A 20,668-nucleotide genomic window follows, 5' to 3' on the forward strand; every position below is an offset into this window, starting at 1 on the left:
ATTGGCGTAGAGAGTGCCTGAGGTCTGTTTCAGATAGAATAATCTCATGATCCTACTTGTTCATAGCAAAACTCAATCTAAATTTGAATCCTGCTGTAAATCCTTAGCACTTGTGTCTCACTGCGAGCCCTCAGCAAAAAAAAAAAAAAAAAAAAGAGGAGCTTGTCATTCAGGAACTGATTTTGGACGTAAGTTTTATAACTTGTCTTGCATCATTGAGGAACGCTGTGACTAAAACAAGAGAAAATCCAACCATATAGAGAAATACACTGCTTTCTCAGCTATGACACCTTCTTTATTTTTGCTGTTTCATTGTCAATATGTTGTCCAGCTTGTGTACCCAATGAAGCTGGGAGCCAACAGAGGTAGTCAGCAGCCTTCTTTCCTGCATAATCCTGATTCATTGTCTGGGAAGGCTTACCTGATGTACTAAATAAATACTGTGTAACAATACTAATTTGATGGCCACATTGGCTTAAAGTGCTCATAGATGGGAAATTAAGATTGTGATAGTTCTTACACTTGCTGAATTATAATTACTTATGGAACATAGAAATATTCTTAAATTATGCAGTTCTCTGTTTTGCAATTCAATTTCCCTGTGTGCTGCAATGCAAAATAATTCAGTCTGTGGAGTTACACAGAGTGGAGTCACAGAGGTTACCAGTTAGAGCAGGTCCTTTAGCTGCTCAATGTGAAATCTAGCAATCAAATAATCAAATCAAATAGATTTCTTCTTTACAGTACCTGTTCTGTATAGTAATTGCACCAGAGATAAGGAGCACACTTCTCTAAGGAGCTTTATGTCAGAAGAATTGAGGCTTGGCTTTGGTTCTAACAAGAGTGTTCTGAAGGAGTCTGTTCTGTGACTCTCCCCTTCACTCCCTGTATTCCGCTGTCCTCTGTATTTTACATGCTTTTGTCTTCTCAACTTTTTTTCTGCTTTTCCATGTTTCTTACTGTCATGTTTAGTCATGTTGTCTCTCCTTTCATACTTGTATGTGTCAGTGGAGAAAATTCAATCGATTAGAAAAGACTAAAGCTACTTTGTAAGTGGGACGTGCAGCTGCAGAACAAATTTTGATAAACTCTTGGTGGCCTGGGTGTTTAATACCTGTATAAATCAGTCAGCATGTACATAAAGCCAGTAAATTTGCAGCATTATTTTGGATACTCTCTTGAAGAGACAACAGAAGTTTACTTCAAGCATGTAGTGTTTTCTTGGTTTTTCAGGCCTCTTTAATTTCCTTCTTTCTTCATGCATGAGACAGACCAAAAGTCTGGATCTTAGAAGGAAAATCTTACTTTGCACTTGCATGAGTAATCTGATACACACATATGTGGAAGTCTGTGTGACAAGGGAATAATCTCAGTCAATACTTTCTAACAGTACTCCTTTGACTGTGACTCTGTTAGATAGACATTTCTCATCTACAGTACTCTGTCTTCCTTCCAGCTCTGGGATTTTATACACAAGGCATAACTAGACAAAGTGGTGCCACTCTGACATGTGGAGGTATTGACAGCAGACAATAAATGGACATGTGCTACAGTATCTTTAGCATTTCAGGGATGCAGTTAGCAAGTGTGTGAGGCTTACATGTTTTGCGCAGACTTGATGGGTTTGGTTTTAAATGTTTTAATTGACGCAGGCAGTTGGCATTAAATATACACAGAAAGTTTAGCATTTGACAGTGCTGAAATTGAAGAACAAATTCTTATAGTGGTAAGTATTTCTGAACCGTACATGTGACTGCCTGTGTTGCTTTGTATGTGCTATGAAGAAAACCTGTGTTTGAAATCTGACTTCATGTAACGGAGTCTGCTAAATAGGAGCGATTGTTTCCACGTAGCTGTTGCTAGAAATGTATCTTGTGTCAGGTTGTGTTTTTTTTTTTGTGGAAGGACAATGTTAAGATAGCCAGGGATCCCCAGACATATAGTCATATCAAAGGAAATCCAGTGTCTAAGTAGGCAGTGACACCAGAACCTTGGTTCTGTGGCATTCATAATTTGTGTGAGTTTTAAATAACTGGAACTATTACTCTTCCTTTCAGCTCCAGGGACTGGAATGGATGGTTTCACTCTATAATAACAATCTGAATGGAATTTTAGCTGATGAAATGGGACTAGGAAAGACAATACAGACTATTGCACTCATCACTTACCTGATGGAGCACAAAAGACTCAATGGCCCTTATCTCATTATTGTTCCCCTTTCGTAAGTAAAGACTCTCTTTCTGCCATTATTCTGAGTATTGCAGATTAGTTTGTTTGGAACACATTTGTTTCCCTGTAATGACAAGATGAGGTGCACGGTGTAAATACACCGAGTCTGTATGCCATGTTTTCTTTAATCATGTCTTCCCAGGAAATTGGCATTGGAAGCCTTACCACAAGGGCAGATAAAGCGCTCGGTTCCGTTAGTTTCACTGTCCTCTCCTTTGGCGCTGTGAATCTACTGTAATTCACTCTTATGCCACAAGAGGGGGATGGTATTTCTTTCCTATTACATGCCTGCAGTTCCCCTTGCAACTTTTGTGATAATAAACATTTGTTGGTTTTTTTGTTTGTTTGTTTGTTTTTTCCTTTAAACAGCTGGCACCCACCTGATACAAACTATTCATGCTTTAATGAGGTTCGAATGTCTTTTAAGTACTGTATAAGTAGCCCTGGATGTAGCTTTGAGTGATATTCACACTTCAGTCAGGTGTTCAGATGATGATTGTTTATTGTGCTGTCCCCTTTAGCTTTTCCTTAGCTTTCCAAGGTGCTGCTTATTTTACACATTTTATGTAATAAGTTTTCCTCTTTCCACAGAGGAGGAATGAGTTCTAGTTATTTAAGTTTTAGTGCTGTGTTTTAAATAAAAACTGCCAGCCATTGTAAAACTGGTGTAGGATATTGAGGGGTTTGCTTATTTTTATGTGTGACTTGATTGATGTGTAGAAGTTCCCTGGCCTTTTCATTAGATAATTTGGCCACCGGTTGTGCTGGACATACAAATGTGGGGTAGGATTGGAATAAATTTTATCTGTGGCCATCTCTTTTGATTTCTTTTGAAGTATCTCTCTTCTGGCTTTGATGTAGTAGTAACACTAAGTAACATAAATCGCACAGCAGTGCCTTATTCCATGAGTATGAATTACGAGTTCTAGTGCAAAAAGAAATGGGTGGGAGAAGATCTTTAAAGTAAAGCCAAGTTAAACATAAAAGGAGAGTGTTATTAATGTTGGATTTCACAAGGGCACAGTAAAAAAATCTAATTTCTTTTCAGTATTATGTAATGATTTTTCTTATGTTTCTAAAAGAGAGAAGCTGAAATTTGTCTTGTATACATTTCAATAGACACCTTTCCCTGCCCTTTCTTAATAGCTAGTACTGCTGTCATCACAGATCCAGTAAGAAAAAAAAAAAAAAAAGAAAAAGCAAGCAACAAAAAAGCCTCAAGGTTATTTTTCTCTGCTATATCATGTTATCAGCTAGCTTAGCCATAAAAACCTATTTGTTGAAGCAGCAGAAACAGTGCAGAAATTGGTCTGTGTAGTGGCACTGGGTGGCAGTGTGAGTGGCTCTACCTGAGTAGAACACAGATTAATTCTATTACCAGTTTCATGAGGCTATATTTGAAAAGATGTAATGTCAGTTTTTGAATGGTAAATAGTCTAAAAGAAATTACAAAAATATTTTTTGTTCAGGATTATCTTTCTTAATGCTCCAGAATGTACAGATTAATGTAAAATACTACTCGGAATTGGTTTCAGAGAGGTCCCTGAACATGAGTTGAAAGAGGATTTCACACTTTTTCCTGTTTACCCTCCTCTCAGAGATACTAATATTTTATTACATTATATAAAATATATTAAAGTATATAAAGTGCATTTTTAAGAAGATACTGTCAGCTATGGTTGTTTACATGAAATGTGATGAAAAGCTGGCAACCATTTGGGTGGAAAAAGTTTGAAAAGTTGGAAACATTTATAAAGTTTTATACATATTGTTTAGATATATTTCATATGTTATTAAATACATTACTTTTCTTTGTAATCTCTATGATAGGACTTTATCCAATTGGACATACGAATTTGACAAATGGGCTCCTTCTGTGGTGAAGATATCTTACAAGGTTTGATTTGCTTTTATAGAGTCAAAAGAATGAGAATAGAGCCTGTTTTTCTTCTGCCTTTGCATGCATTTCTAAACTGTTTGCTCATGAAGCTTTGTCATGTATAACAGGAACCAAGCAGTAAGAGTTTTATCACGCTAAGTAGATAACTGTCATAAACTGTAGTTATTTTCACATAGTGAAATTCAGAATAAAATTGTTAATTATGACATTACAAGGCTTCTGATGGGTATAATACAAATGATAACTACTTCACATTTTGTACATAGCTGAATACTTTGCTGTTTGACTGCTGTAGAAGTGGCATGGGCAAGCTATTTTCTCACAGGCATGGATCACCTGTGCAATAGTGTCCATGGTTAAGTCCACCCCTTGGTCACAAGCCCATTTGTATGTTCATCTCTGCCCTGATTACCTGAAGTGTCATGAGCCCATCGAGCCAGAAGGAGCTCACCCTTATGTTCCCAGTCTAAGTCTGTTTGGAACACTTGAGCAGCCTCATCTGCTCGTTGTTTGTGTCGATGTTCCTCAGTGGCTCGACTCAGAGGCACGTGTGCATCTCCACAACGCACTTTTACCAACAGTTTCTCTACCCGAGCTGCAGTGTCTTTCCACAGATCAGCAACCCAAATAGGTTTGCCTTTTTGCTGCCAGTTGTTCTGCTGCCGCTGCTTTAGCCAAAATGGACCATTCTGTTCACTTTTAAGTTTTGTACTGTAATTGTACACATACAGTGCTCCCATAAAGAACAGCATCATAACCGCTAAGATCACTGGGCTGGTAATTAAACAGTTGATTATGGCTACAGTTCTGTCGATAAACCATGAAACAATAACAAAGTAGCTACACAGAGCAGAATGCTCTCAGCTGCACACCACATGTACAATTGCATATTGGGCAAAAGTTCCAGTAGATTAATTGCAGAAAGTGTCTGTTCAGTTTTCAATCTGTCAGGAAATTCAGCAGAACTGTTGCCCATTGCTATCTGAGGGATTCCTCCCATCAGAGGTGGAATTTTGAGCACGCCCAATTTCTGAAAATGTATAAACTGGGTTTAAAATTGACCCCACGTTGGGCACCAATAAATTGTCACTTTTTGACTCAGGTCTGACAACAACGCTTTCGATCCCCTCCCCCTCCCACCCAGGTAGGGAAGGAGAGAGAGAAAAAGAGAGAGACTTGGCTGGATTGAAAACTAAACTACACAGCTTTAATTAAACACCAATGATAAAAGAAAATACATACAATCATATACAAATACATTTAGGGAATGTGCAAAAGCCTCTCGCCTCCCCCCACCCCCAGCAACTCCCCCAGCATCTCCTGAGGTGCAAACAGTCCCAAAAAATCCCAGAGCTGCTGGAGAGAGCACAGAGTGATGAGGGTCAGGAGAGCTCGAGCTTGGGGGTCAGTGGTGATGGATGGAGTCCTCCACAGATGCTGGCCATGGATGGAAGAAAGGGAAGAAGAAGCAGGAAAGAAGTTGTCTTCTGTGATCTTTGACCTTCCTCTGAGCTTACACAGATATATGGAATGGAATATCTCTGGCCAACTTTGCTGTCTGTCTAAGTCAGCCTCCTGTGGGGGGGTCAGAGGTCTCCCTGTAGTGTCTGAGCTGGCAGACTAAAGGTGCAAACTTGAAGACCCAGCAGTTAGAAAAACATTCCACCATTCCTAGCCAGAATGCTCTGCTACTAGTTAAAAGAAAGGTTACTGCAGGGACTAAAAAACAAAAACAAAAACAAAAAACAAAAACAACAACAACAACAACAACAAAAAACCACAAAAAAACCCCAAAAAAACCAACAAACCAAAAAAACAGTAAAAGGAAAATTGGCTTCATCCTGGCTCAAACCAGGACAGGAGAGTAGACCACTAGATGTGCTTCCAGTGCCGTATAAACTGAGCTTTACAATCTAGCAACCATTTAGGGAAAGCACTCTGAAGAAGTCTGGAAAGCATTGACATAGTATTTGCAGTACCGGTGGAATACAAATTCATGTGGTTTCTGTGTGTCTGCTAATACATAAAACCAGCATATCTTCTTCATCAGAAGAAAGAGTAACTACTCACTTCTCTCTCTCTTTTAGGGTACACCTGCAATGCGCCGCTCACTTGTTCCTCAGCTTCGAAGTGGAAAATTTAATGTTCTTTTAACTACTTATGAGTACATAATAAAAGACAAACATATCCTTGCAAAGGTAATAATGACTGTCATCTCTTAAGAACAAGGCCTTTGAGGCACCTTCAAATGGTGCATAGCACAAAAAATGTGTTTGTTTTATAGGGAAGTCTTGGGTTGTTCTGTCCTTCAATAGAAGTACAACCATTCGTTTACTTTTCTATGCCTCTGTTTATGATTGGTACTTCTCAGTCACAGCTCATGTCCTTGTAAACACCAGGATTTTCCTGAATGTGGCCAGGAGAATTTATTTGTTTGTGCAGGTCTGTCAGAACTGTATACCTGCCAGTCCTTGCAAAAACATTACTTTTCTTCCCTCTGCTTAATGGCATTGAACCTCATCTGCAGTTCTGACTTTAATTTTTCCCCATTGTTTCTGACCTGAACCTCTTATTAGAGCCTTTCAAGCCATGTGGTCACTTTTCCCCAAATGAATAATGAATTAGGTATCCAGACTCTTTACTACCCATGACCCAGTTCTTAAAGGCTCACTGACTGTTAATAGGTTTGTCTGAAATGTAATTAATTTATTTGAAAGTTACTGTATCCTGTAGGACTACTTCATGTACATCCGAAGCAGACTTAAGGAGATATTTTTGCCATACAGGGAAATCATATGGTTCTGCTGTTCCTTTGTTGCTCATTTGCACTTTATTTCACTCTATTACATACTGTTTATTTAGATTATTAATTTTTCCTCTCTGTTGCAAAGGCAGTGCATTTACATCTTAGTGTAATTCTGAATACTTGATAGTCGTTAGACTGCAGAGTTTTCCTTCCTCTCTAGTTTTTGCCCAACCTTGCTAAGTGATAGGAAGGACAGCACTATGCTATTCAACCAGTCCTGGGAAATTGAATTGTATGTATGAAATGTATGAAAGTACAAATTACAAAACAAGGCCTACCTAGTCATATGGTCATTGGGGCACGTGTTTACTGCCCATACAGTAGTACAGGTGGTAACAGAGAGCTTGAGCAACTTAGTTTCGACATCTGCTATGACTGCTTTTCAGCTTTCACATAAAAAAGAAGAAACTTCATTTAAAGATTCAGTAACTGAGATGAGATGATCATAACTATGCTGCTTTGTTTGTAAGTAAAATAATAGGAGTAGCTGAAGCGAAACAAAGTTCAGGGTTGATGTTGTTTGTGAGCATAGTTGTTTTGTCTAAAATGCTTCTGTTTTCTGTCAATGTTCTTCTTCCAGACACATTTATTCGGGGTTTGTGTAGTCTCTTTCTTCTACTGCAAACCATATTCTGGCCTTGAAAAGCCAATTGCCCAGAAATGGGAGGAATTTGCTGTTTGCTGTTGCAAGTCAAGTTAGAATTCAGCATGAGATTCAGCATTTGTTTCTAATTTTGCTGCTTGGAAGGGCACTGGTACTTGGACAATGCTTGATTTAGTTTTTCTCATAAATGAGGATGACTGATGTCCCAGGCTTGAAATATTTTCATTAAAAACCTATTGGGAGGAATTTGACTGTCTGACCAGTCCTAACTTTGCCAACTTTTCTTCTTTTTCTTGCAGATTCGATGGAAATACATGATAGTAGATGAAGGCCATCGAATGAAGAACCATCACTGCAAGCTGACTCAGGTCTTGAATACTCACTATGTGGCCCCTAGGCGAATACTGCTGACCGGGACTCCATTGCAGAACAAATTGCCTGAACTTTGGGCGCTTCTCAATTTCCTCCTCCCAACCATTTTCAAGAGCTGTAGCACCTTTGAACAGTGGTTCAACGCTCCTTTTGCCATGACTGGAGAAAGGGTACTATGGCTTTTTTTTTTTTAAAAAACATCAGAAAAAAAACTCCACTTTGTTGAAAACAAAAAAGAGCTTATACAGAAGAAATAGTGTTTAAACCTCTCCCTGGTATTTAGGGAATTAATGTAACTGAAAGCCACCTTTTTTATAATTTCAGAAAATTTGCATGTCAGTGTCTCTGTTGACTTTGAGGCAGTTTGGTTGTAACATTCACTGCACATACTTTGCATTTCACGTGAGAGAGAACATTACCTAATATACTGAGTTGCTTTGTATTGACTTTTATAAATGTCTTCAGGTGGACTTAAATGAGGAAGAGACTATTCTGATCATCCGTCGTCTCCATAAAGTGCTCCGACCCTTTTTGCTGCGGAGGTTGAAGAAAGAGGTTGAATCTCAACTGCCAGAAAAGGTTTGCAATGAGAAGAGTTATGGAAAGGGTTTCATACTTTTTTTTAAGCATTACATAATGTTCTTTTTTTTCAGATTTATTTTACAGAAGGGGTTTCATTAGCATCTGTAATTGCTGTGGTTTCTTTGTTTAGACCTCTGCAAAGAAAGCTGGCCACTGAGGCAGCCTGAATACTTGAAATTTCTGTGTTCTCAGGATTCTTCACCAGTCTTACAGCTTTAATTACCTTTGTAGTTCTCCACATAAGACATGCAACTTACTTCCATAGTACCTGGTTTCAAGTTGTGGGTCAGCTATACACTGAGTATTAGATTCTGTCCTGTCCCATCCTGCCTGTGTCGCTGAAATCTTTGCTCCCTTAGTTCACTGAAATTCTCAAAAGGTCTACTGGACTTTATAAAGCAGGCAGGTACATTCAAGGAATTATGTGAAGTGTCTTGTTGAAATGGCACAAGCTTGCTTTTTTTTTTTTTTTTTTTTTTTTTTAACCGGTGCTTTATTAATTCAGAACATAAATTCATCTTCTGCTTTGAAAGATCCTTGGTTTTATCTCTGGGCAACACATCTTGTCCCACACTGTTCTCCTCTGTGATTCTGCATAACTTCTCCCATTCATCCTTCCCAGAATAACAACAGCAATTAAATTTAAGAAGTAAATATGAAGATGTGCTAGGGGCAGATTAATGCTAAGGTTAACTGAGTTTAAGCCATAACAAAATGAACTTTTTGTAAGTTGCGTTATGAGCTGGCTAATGCTGGTTTAACAAAGAGCTCTCTGCAGATGCTTAGTGACAGAACTGAAAGGAAAAGCTTTTTAAAATTCCTTTCTCGTCTTTAGAATGTTGCAAACATTATTACTGCTGTGACTTTCTGTTCCTTCCAATGTTGGATTCTCAATATCCTCAGTATTCTCATTTTTTAAGAAAGTCAAACAGAATGTGGGGACCATAAAGTGCTTGATGAAGTTTTTAGTACTTAAGTGTTTGTAATTGATGTTGAGAAAAGGACCTATTTCTGTGCCAGCCTAGGTAAGCGTGAAACTAACTTGGTACCGTGAGGGATGCTTATTTGATAGGTATATGATGATGATATTTTTATAATGCTTTCCTTTGTATTGTGTAGTGCTTTACAGACATAGTAAAAGTCCAGAAGTTACTTTAAAAAAAGAAAAGATTTGGGTTTTTTTCATTACATGGTAAGCGTAAAATACTACAAATTTAAGTTTTAATTATCGTTTTAAATTGTTAAATTTAAGTTTTAATTATTGTTTTAAATTTTTAATATTATAGAATGAGACACAAATATGTTTGGCCATAATGCAGTTACATTCTTAGGGTCTCACTGTCTCCTACTAGTTGTGACTCAGATAATCTGGTGAGATACTCATTGCTGTGGTTGCAGTTGGGTTGCTGCTCACTGAAATCATATGTGGTGTTAGGCTACAGATAAAACATGAGTAGTTTTTTGGCTGGTGTTTTAGGATGAGAAGAACCTACAGTTCTTACTAACATTACTGCATCAATGTGTTTATGTTTGGGTTTGTTTTGATTTGATTTTTTTTATACTAGGTGGAATATGTGATCAAATGTGATATGTCAGCTCTTCAAAAGATCCTGTATCGTCACATGCAAGCCAAGGGGATCCTTCTCACAGATGGTTCTGAAAAAGACAAGAAGGTATAAAAGAAAGACTGAAGCACACAGGAAACAATGTATTATGACTAAACAAATTAACCATATTATTTATGTTCTATAAAATTAGTATGTCTGTTTTTTCTGCAGCTATCTGTTAAGGGAAAACAAATCTCTATCAGAGACATGGTTTTGTTTTACAAGACTGCAACTCATGCACTCTATTTACAAGGAAAAGATACGACTTGTATTCACTGTAACAGCAATGCCATTCTGCAAACAGGCAATGTTTGAAAAAAAACAGCATTTCCCTTGGCCAAGCTTAATCCAGTAACGCGCCTGAATAATTGTGATCGTGACAGCACTGGCTATAGAAGGTTATTAATCATGTCTTTCAGAGCTATTGGTTAAGTGTAAGCCTTGTTTCAGCCAGCTAAGGCTGTATGCTTGCATTCGTACTTGTAAGATCCATTAATCACAAAGTTCTTTAAGAGAGCAGTTGGATTCAAAATCATACAGTCAGATTTAGACTACATATTAGTAAATGTTGATTATGCCTTCATGAGACTTGACCCAGTTAATACAGAGTGCTCAAGTTGCCATTCATCACCTGTATGTACTTTTCACATTGTAATACATGTGAAGTATCTTGAATAGGCACTGTGGAACAGCTGGAGTGTCACAGTTTGTGTTTGCACTCTGTTAGCCAGGGGCATCTCGGCTGTCAGGTGTTTTCCCAACTTCCCCCCCAGTTTGGAGGGGTTGTTGAACAAGACCGAGGGCTCACACGAGGCATTTGCCTCTCACAGAGGAACGGCCACTGTGGAACCATGTTTTAGAGTGGTAGTTAGATAAACCCCCACCACGCTCACAAATTGCCACTGAGACCCATGTTTAGTTTACGAATTAACCAGTTTATTAAGGGCTAACACAAACTGAGGGATGAGGTTTAGGAAAAGTGTAAAAATGGCAAATGGCTGCCAGGGATATATCAGGGAAGTAACGTGTCCTTCAGGGAGGTGATGCAAAAAGTGCTGTGCCCTTAAGGCGCTCTCTCTGAGAGAGGGTTGTGCATCAAGGAGAGGGAGGAGCTGAGAATGTGTGTGTGTCTGTGTGTCTCTGTCTGTGCGCATGTTCACCCTTCCATAGCGTGTGGCTCCTGGGATGCGGCTTCTTCTCCAGCTGGCAGGGCTCGACAGCAGGTCCTTGGGAGCGGCTTCCCGGTACCAGGGACGGCCCCTTAGCAGCGGGCAGGCGGGCGGGCAGGCGGGGCGGGCAGGCTCCAGTCCCGGGGCAGAGCTGCAGGCAGAGCAGGCAGGCAGCTATGGCAGGATCTTGAAATCCGTGGTTTTGGGGGGGTAGCCCCTCGTGGTTCGGCAGCGGCGGCAGCAGCAAAATGGCCCTGACGGCTGCGGGAAGGACCCGGTGCTCCAGGGGTCAGAACCTCGGTCCCACTTGCTAAACTCACCATCTTTTATGCCCCCATGACCCACCTGTCCAGCCGTTGTCACTGTCCAGAGCCAGTTGGCATCCATGAGTCCCAAGTCAGGACAGTAACTAGCTGAGGCAATGCATAACTCGTTGCCCATCCTTCCTGCATTGTACCACATCTGTTGTTTTGCTTTCATTTGTCCTTGAGCAGCAGGCCTGGTTTTGGTCTGTTAGCTGTATATAATCAGCAGGAGGCCTTGGCTGAGTTCGAAGGCATTTTGTTTATACTTATGTGGGGAAGAAGAAGAGCCATTTCCCACACGTACAAATTTAATTTTGTATCGCAGTCTTTTACTTCCTTTCCTTTCCGGACTGTTTCCTATCTTTCACTAGCTCAGAATCTTCTGCTGATTTTCCCCTATTTGCTTCTCCACCCATCTTTTTACTTAACCAGTTCAGATTACCTTTGTCTTCTGAACACGTGCATCTTCTTTCCCTCTCCCCAAAGGTCTAAAATCTTTCCTTTCTTGCTACTCTCATTTTTTTTTAACAGCTGCTTCATCAGACTCTCCTATTCATGCTGCCTCTCGCCAGCAGAGGCAGGTACTTGTTGAGGATGCTTGGCTTCAGTGGTCAAACAGTACTGCATTAGGGAAAAATGTTGTCTTTTTACAGCTTTAGCCTGCAAGCAGGTCAGATTAGAGAAGGTTCATTAAGCTGGAAAGCTCTAGGAAATGGCTTTTAGAACAATTACGAAATGCATTTTGGAGCAAGTTTGTGGGGATTTTGAAAGGAACAAAACCAAGTTTTAGAAGTGTGGAGTACCCCTTTTCAAACAGAATCTCTGCTCCGCATGAATGATTTCACTGTATTTTCCAGAAAAAAGGAGAACATTATCAGTGTATAGTATGATCAAATAGTGTACTTTGCCCCCATTTTGCTGTTGGAAATTACTAAATTGTTTTGGCTGGGGTTTTAAAAATAAATCTAAAGTACCCATCCAGTAAGCTTGGAATATTCCAGTCGCTCTGTATTTTCATAAAACAGTAAAGCAAAATGGCAACTGAAAACAAGAAGTGTTTGGCAATGTTAATATGACATGATGTTCTCAAAGGTTTATCCACCAGTTGCAGTTTTTGACTGTACAGTTTAACCTATCACAATGGACCATTATCTGAATTCTGTTCTGTTTCTAAAAAAGATTCGCTGCAGAGTAGGTTTTGAGAATATACTTTGTTAAGTATTAAGATGACTCAAGATTTTGGCTATTTCTAGCTTTTTAGCTGCCTGTGGCCCTGTGTTTTACTTGACCTGTAAAGAGAAACCCAGAGGTCAGTTAACAGACAGGCAGAGGTACTGTGGAATTAAAAAAAAACATTTGGCTAGCATTGTTTCCTATAAAGAGGGTTCAGACTTGATGGATCTTGAATGATTTCATAATTAACAGTATAAATAAGTAGTGTGCAGGACAGTAGGTGCTCTGCTTCCCACTGTGAATACTGCAGGTAGCTGCATAGTGCACTTTGTGGATTACTTTCAGGTCTTCCTTTTTCATTATGGCCCATCTTTATGTTAAGTGAATGTATACAGCAAGACAACTGCACAATAACTCCTGGGTCCTTTGGAGGTTTTGAGGGGGTTTTGGTTTGGTTTTTTTGGTTGTTGTTTTGTGGATTTTTTTAGTGATGCAGTGTTCAGGCTTGCGGTAGTATTTTTATGCCTGGATTTAAAAAATATGTTTCAAAAGCTTTATTAATAAGCTAAAAGATTAGATTAATAATTTTATTTGTATTATTTGTACCCATAGGGAAAAGGTGGTGCAAAAACACTTATGAACACCATCATGCAATTGAGAAAGATATGCAATCATCCATACATGTTTCAACACATTGAGGTAAGACTTACAGGTTTTATTTTGGGAGGTTTTTTTTGTTCAGGTGGCTAACATAATAGAAAACTGCTGTTGAAGCTTACGTGTGTGAGAGAGGACATCTCTGTCCAATTTATTTGTGCTGACAAGGACATGTCTGAAAAACATTACCATTATGGTCCCTTATTTTTAGAAACAAGTGGACCAACCACCAGCTTTTTATTGGTAATCTGAAGTCTATTTTTGAAGCATGTCTTGTGGAGCCATTGTATTAAAAAAATTAAGATTTTTTTTCAATTTAAGACATTTCAGAGCAACTTATTCTCTACTTAACACCTTATCTATGATGTGTAAAGATGCATCTGTAGGATCTTTATAACTTGTCGGCTGCTAAGCTTTTACACTATCAACCAAACTTGTCCTATCCACCTTGTTTTTTCAGCAAAAATGCAGTATCTATATAGTATCTCTCATTAGGACCCAAAGTACATAAATATAATGTATTGTGAAGATAGAAAGTGTCATAAATATCTGGAATGTAGCTAAATTTATGAGTGTATAAGTAAGTACCTACTATGAAGTATTATCATTGTAGTTTTCTTTCTTTGTTCTCTTGTGTGATAATCAATTAAATTGAGTAATTTGCAGATAGATCTTCTAGTAGTAAATTAATTAGGCTCTACTGTATTTGTAATCTGATAAAATGTACACTGATAGAAGTTACTTCTGCAAACCATTAATTTAAAATAGTAGTACAACAGGAAAACATTAAGCAGACCACTGTTTATAGAAGATAGATTCCAAGAGTATGAACATAACAGAACTGAAACCCTAGTGCTCACATATTTAATTTAATTGATACAGGAATGCATAATTTTGGATTACCGTGTAGTTTGTAACAATATGTTTATTGCTTGTAACTACAGGAGTCCTTCGCTGAACATTTGGGCTACTCAAATGGTGTTATCAACGGGTAACTTTTTCAGTTTTTCCTCTTGTTCATGATGTTATATTGTAACTAATGTATCGCATTCTTTTTCTAGAAGTTACATGCTAAAATACTTGAGCCACTTATAGAGGCAGAGAAGGTACACAGCACATACCTGAAGTAAAAGATAACAGTACTGGAAGTGTTACATGAACTTTTTATGACCCTCCATCTCTTTCAGGAGGACAGGCAGATAAGAGTGTAAACTGATGTAATCCTTTCTCCTTATTTTGAAGTAGCTTAGATACCATCTGAAATTCATGGGAATGACTCTTCAGAGATACCAATTGAAATTTTCTTCTTTCTTGTCATTTTTGCTCTTTTCACTCTTTACCATCTTTATTCCAAATTAAAGTAGCATTTCTTGCATTATTTGACATGAAATAGATTTAAATTTTGTTCCTGGCACTTGGTCATGCAACTGTCTAGAAACGGATGCTTTATAAAGCAATACCAGACTCTTTGTCTCCTTAACTACTATACCAAACTACTTTTCTCTGCAACAGTTTAGCCTTTTGCTGATTATGTACTTACAAATATCAGAAGGCTGTGTATCTCATGGAATTAAGTATAGTATTATTAATAATAAATTTTATTCTGACAGTACAGACTGAAGGTTAGAAAAAGTGATTTCAAATTTATTTTTGCAATGCATATTGCTGTAGTGCTGATTTAGACACTCTGTTTACTTTCATTTATCTTCTCAGTCATGAGTCAAATTTCAGTGCTGAGTCTGTTCTGCAGTTTATAGCATATAATACAGAATAGCTGCTAATCAAAGCAACTAGATACTGTTCAGGGCTACTAATTAAATTATTCGCTCTGAGGGTAGTGAGGCACTGGAACAGGCTGCGCGGGGAAGTTGTAGGTGCCTCATCTCTGAAAATGTTCAAGGCCAGATTGGATGGGGCTCTGAGCAACCTGGTCTGGTGGGAGGTTTCCTTGCCCATAGCAGGGGGTTTGAAACTAGATGATTTTCAAGGTCCCTTCCAACCCATACATTCTGTGCTGCTATGATTCTCCTAACGTTATATGGCTAAAAAGTATATTCTCTGTCAGACTCCTCCCATTGTCTCTGTGTTGGTTCAATTTGAAATACTGCACTTTCATGTGCATAGTAGTTGAGTGGAAAGGGAATTGTTTCTAACACGTGCCTAATGAACAGAATATACAGCTGCAGTAAATGTCTGTTGAAAGCAAAACTAGCAGATTAATGTCTTAACTGATAAAATGTTTAGCTAACTGAGAAAGAGTGTTTCATAGAATCACAGAATCATTAAATCATCGTGGTTGGAAGAGACCTTGAAGATCATCAAGTCCAACCATAACCTAAATCGTCCTTCCATAACCTAATTTACCCATTCAGTGCTTAAATCATGTTGCTAAGCATTATGTCTACATTTCTTTTAAATACTTCCAGGGATAGTGACTTGTTAAGGGAGGTACTCTGTGTGGTTGAAAGTCCACAGTTTTTTTAATTGAAGAAAAAATCTTTTCCTAACAGGAATTCACATAAGTATTTATTTTTATTTTAATTGGCATAATTTTAAAGAGAGAAAAGTGCTGCTAGTCTTGTTTATCTAAAGTAAATTAATCTGTTATACTCTGATATGATGATGACTAAAAACTTTTCTAAATGCGGATTTACCGTTCTTTCCCTGTTCAACAGAGCTGAACTTTATCGGGCCTCAGGGAAGTTTGAGCTACTTGATCGCATTCTACCAAAGTTACGAGCTACTAACCATCGTGTGCTTCTTTTCTGTCAAATGACATCACTCATGACCATTATGGAAGACTACTTTGCCTTTCGAAATTTCCTATACCTGCGTCTTGATGGTAAGCTAAATGAAAAAAGGATAAATAATAAGTTAGGAGGTAGCATGTTTCTGTCACTCCTGAGTGGAAAACCTGGGTTATCTTCCTAGTGTCTTCCTAGCACAACAGTGTTGTGATGTGGCTATACAAAAGCATAAAAAGGTAACAACATTATTTTATAAATCCATGAAGGAAGAGTCAATCAAATACCTTTATCATGAAGTTACGGCAGTAGACCCTTAAGCTGCAGTTTGCTAGAATTTTCTCTGTTCTCACAGACAAGATGCCAAGCAAGATGTACTTCTGACTCTCTCAGAGTTGGTCTTAAGTAATTATCTGTTTCCCTGGCTCCTAGACTGTTTCCCCTCATCTTTTTAACTTGAAAACCGTTTGGTCAAGGGACTGTTTTGATGAACACACAGGTCTATTCCTGGAAAGCAGATTATGTGCAGATTTGATGTTTAGGAGTTGATCTCTTTTTCAAATGAGGCTTTATATCCAAGGTCCCAATCAATTATCACTAGCTTAAGTTAGCTAATAAAACTGTCCTTGAACTGGTGGCCTGCAGGAGTTCTAATGCTTGCAGTCGAGAATTATTAACTATATTACATTTAAAATATTTTTAATTATGTTACATAATTAATTTAAAAATAATTCTTTTTAATGGTATAACACCTGTGGCAATACAGTTTACAGGCAGTGTAAAAAAGAGAAGACAAACAGTGGAACAAGCGAAGGTGATCTGTGTAGACTTTTTTTCAAAGTACGTAAAATTCATCCAGTCGCCAGAATGCACAGGGCTTGGTTTTTACTTGAAACTTAGTCTACATTTTCAGGATTTTGTGTACTTTTTCACCATGATTTAATTTCTTGCCTGCTCTCCCTCAGCCATTGTACACCATCACCCTCACGATAGGACATTTTAATAATTTTCTGTCTTTTCGTAGTAGTTGTGGACAACACCATATGACAACACTGACACTTGCTAAATATATATATTAAGTAACTTTTAAAAGTGTTTAAATGCTGTTGTGGCCAGAAGGCATTAATCAAAACTGGAGCTCTCTTCTGTTTATGTATAGTAACTTCAGCTGAAATTTATGTGAGTCATAGAAGGGTATAATAATGTTAGCCAACATTTTAAAGTCCACTTTTGAGCTGCCAAAAGAAATACTTAAAAAGAGGTTTCTAGAAGTCTGCCTCTTAGATGTGATAGACAGTTGACCAGAATATTAATGACCAGTGTTTATTATGGAAAATATGGCAGAGATGGCAAAGAGCAAGTGAGCTAAAATTTCCCTTCCAAATGTACCTTTAGCAACTGACATTGTATCTGCAGTATTTCAATTCACATCTTTGTTATAGGATACTGTTTTTTATTTCTTTACAGGCACAACAAAATCAGAGGATAGAGCTGCTCTGTTGAAGAAGTTCAATGAACCTGGGTCACAGTACTTTATCTTCTTGCTGAGTACAAGAGCTGGAGGGCTAGGATTGAATCTCCAAGCTGCTGACACTGTTATAATCTTTGATAGTGACTGGAATCCTCACCAGGTTATTCTTATTTACTTATCTTCATTAAATATGCAAAGAATTAATGATGCTTTTTTGAATTGCTTCTTTAAATTGGAAATACAGCCTGGGGTGAAAGGAATAAATGCAGGTAAGTAATAAAATGTTGCTTTGAGAGGAAATCATGAGGCAAATTGCTGCAATTAGGAAATATTTTGGTTTGAATCACTGAAATTATTCTGTGTCTGTGTACATATTTTTTCTGAGTCTTGGGATACTAGGAGCTAGTGACCTTACAGATTTACTTCATTTGTATAACTGTATTCATTCTTTAATCCTTAGGACATTAATCAGTAACTTTCCATTTTGTGTCCTCAGTAGGTAGGTTGCAATAATTTAGTGAAAAGCTCTGCCTGTTTCAGGAAATTAGTGGCTGTTTGATTGCAGCAGTCTTGACCTGAGATACTGAACTTAGACTGTTGGTGTGGGCGGGTAGTCATGAGTACAGCTCACCAGGAAAAGAGTGTCAAGCCACTTTGGTTATGTTTAAAAAGCCAGAAGAGTTAGCTGAAGTTTGTCTTCGCCACTTAGTGACTTTTTTTTTTAAAGAGTATAAGTTAAGTATCTATGGAAGTACACAGCTCTATCTGTTTTCCATTGTTGTGCCGATATATGCAAATCACATCATAGTCAATGGCCGCATGTAAAAGTGAGGAAGAGAGTAAGAGGAGTTTTATATAGAACTTGGAAGGCAGATCTCCCATAGACGCCATGGTGACCAATTAAAAGCAATTTCTTAAGAAATTCAGAACAATTATCTTTAGAGCTCAAAAAGCACATAAAGCTTTGTATTTGGATTTCTCTTTTCCCTGAAAAAAAAAATAAGATTTTGAATTAATAAAATAAATTCTTTACCTGTGACCTGCAATGTACTTTTTACTTCCAGCATTTTTCTAAGTCCAGTCACTTGACCAAAAAATAGTTATGTTGATTCAGTTTTGTATAGATGAAGTTTCGATCAGGAGGGTAACATTTAAGCTGTATTGACCAAAATGCTCCAAGTTACTAGGCAGTTCAGCAGATCAAATCTTAGTTAACATATTTAAGAATTAGCAATAGCCTTTATTAGGTAAGTTAATGCATGTGTTTTTTCACAATAATTTTGTTGCTTTGTTTTCCTGCAGTCAAGCAATATTTTACTTTAGCTTTCCTTCTGGCTTGGAAGGCCATGAGCATTGAATAGAAAGGAAAAAAATACATCATCCCTTCTCAGTGACTGCACATGCTTCAGGAAGCTTTTGGCTTTCTGCATTTACACTGTACAGAGCATGTCCATGTTTTTTCCTTTCAATTTTTGCCCTACCTGGATCTCAAGAAATTTTGGGAAAGCAAACAATGAGGCGTGAACCATGTGAATTGTGGTGGACTGTTAATTTGAGTTCTTCCTTTTAATAGCAAAAAAAATTCAGCATTATAACGTCATTTAAGCAGAGAGTGATTTCTGTAGCATGCTTGCAGTATAAATCACTCTGTGTTCTTTGTCTGATAGGACTTGCAGGCCCAAGATAGAGCTCACCGAATTGGTCAGCAGAATGAGGTTCGTGTTCTGCGACTGTGCACTGTAAACAGTGTGGAAGAGAAGATACTTGCTGCTGCAAAATACAAGCTGAATGTAGATCAAAAAGTTATTCAGGCTGGAATGTTTGATCAGAAGTCTTCAAGCCATGAAAGGAGAGCCTTCCTGCAGGCTATATTGGAGCATGAAGAAGAAAATGAGGTAAGGTGGTTAGAAATAATCAGTAAGAAGATGTTCCAGGAAGTACTGAGTCGTATTTATAATCAGTTACAAAGATTTTCATCTCCTTTGAAATTAGAAATATCATCATTTTCTTACCATCCAGTCAAACAACTTAATTTTTCTCTCTTTTTTGGTCACAGTAGTAGGTTATAATGTAAGATTATGATTTAGTGGCTATGACTAACTCTTAATATAGAATTAGGCATTGTAACTTAGACCTCTTCCATTCTTTAGTAATACTGGCAAAAATTGTATTCAGACAAAGATCTTTACCAAAACAGTTCCTAAATACAGTTTATATGTTAAACTAGGTAATCTGATTTTCAGACAGGCTGAGCAACTAGCACTACCTAGGTTCAGTAACGAGCCTGCATACTGTGCTTTTGGATCCTGGGTATTGCTGTGATGTACTTAGGGCATAGGGCAAGCCTGCAAAATAACTGTTTCTTTCTGGGTTTGTGTCTAACCTGGGCTTCTCGTTACTACTTCCTTTTCAGGAAAAAATTTAGCTATTTAAAAACAGTTGTCAAGTCTTTCCTTACACCTGAGAAGTGAGGTTATCCAGTCACTGCCTGTATGTCCCTGTCTTTTCGTTGTGCTCTTCTCCAGAATTGAGATTGTGGAATGGTGAGCCTCTTGTCACTACAGACTCTTCTCCTAGTATGAACAAAATTCACCATTTGAATGAAAGCTGCTTTTGGAAGAGCAAATACGTATATTGTATATTATATATTTATATAGAAATGTATAATTTATACTAAAGACAGAGAAAATAATATTCTGCAATGACTTCTTCCCACCTCGAAAATATTCTGTATGGGTTAAAGATGCAGAGATTTCAAGCTTAATTTCGCCTATGAGTATGCCTCGTACATCTGAATATGTTACACAATGAAAGAAAATAAGGTTCTGTAGTCTATGTTTCACGGGCATCCTTTACACCATTATGTGATGTAAAGTTTCTAAGGCCAAGGAGTTTACTTCTTCAACAGTTAACCTTCTGTGTAAACTACTTGTCTTACGCATTTAGAAAAAGCTAGTACAATGTTAAGATATTTTTTTTTTGTTTATTATTTTTTGTACGAAAAGAGAGTATCAAACAGTCTTATCAGTAATTGTCTTTTATTTAGGGA

At 37.8% G+C, this 20,668-nt stretch overlaps 1 protein-coding gene across 5 annotated transcripts in view; it reads left to right on the forward strand.

Annotated features, from left to right (window-relative positions):
* The window catches only part of SMARCA2 (SWI/SNF related, matrix associated, actin dependent regulator of chromatin, subfamily a, member 2), a 115,829-nt gene that overhangs the window by 53,343 nt on the left and 41,818 nt on the right, over positions 1-20,668 (forward strand). For 4 of the 5 annotated variants that reach the window (XM_051642075.1, XM_051642077.1, XM_051642076.1 and 1 more), the window contains 11 exons: positions 2,058-2,221; positions 4,060-4,126; positions 6,217-6,327; positions 7,839-8,081; positions 8,377-8,490; positions 10,059-10,166; positions 13,360-13,446; positions 14,349-14,395; positions 16,080-16,246; positions 17,616-17,779; positions 19,287-19,514. In XM_051642075.1, coding sequence (XP_051498035.1) covers positions 2,058-2,221; positions 4,060-4,126; positions 6,217-6,327; positions 7,839-8,081; positions 8,377-8,490; positions 10,059-10,166; positions 13,360-13,446; positions 14,349-14,395; positions 16,080-16,246; positions 17,616-17,779; positions 19,287-19,514 — 1,500 coding nt within the window. Of the gene's footprint in view, positions 1-2,057; positions 2,222-4,059; positions 4,127-6,216; positions 6,328-7,838; positions 8,082-8,376; positions 8,491-9,380; positions 9,519-10,058; positions 10,167-13,359; positions 13,447-14,348; positions 14,396-16,079; positions 16,247-17,615; positions 17,780-19,286; positions 19,515-20,668 lie in introns of those variants that run through there. The other variant, XM_051642080.1, reaches the window with a different exon arrangement.

The sequence above is a fragment of the Apus apus genome, chromosome Z, assembly GCF_020740795.1.
Source record: "Apus apus isolate bApuApu2 chromosome Z, bApuApu2.pri.cur, whole genome shotgun sequence".
Lineage (NCBI taxonomy): Eukaryota > Metazoa > Chordata > Aves > Apodiformes > Apodidae > Apus > Apus apus.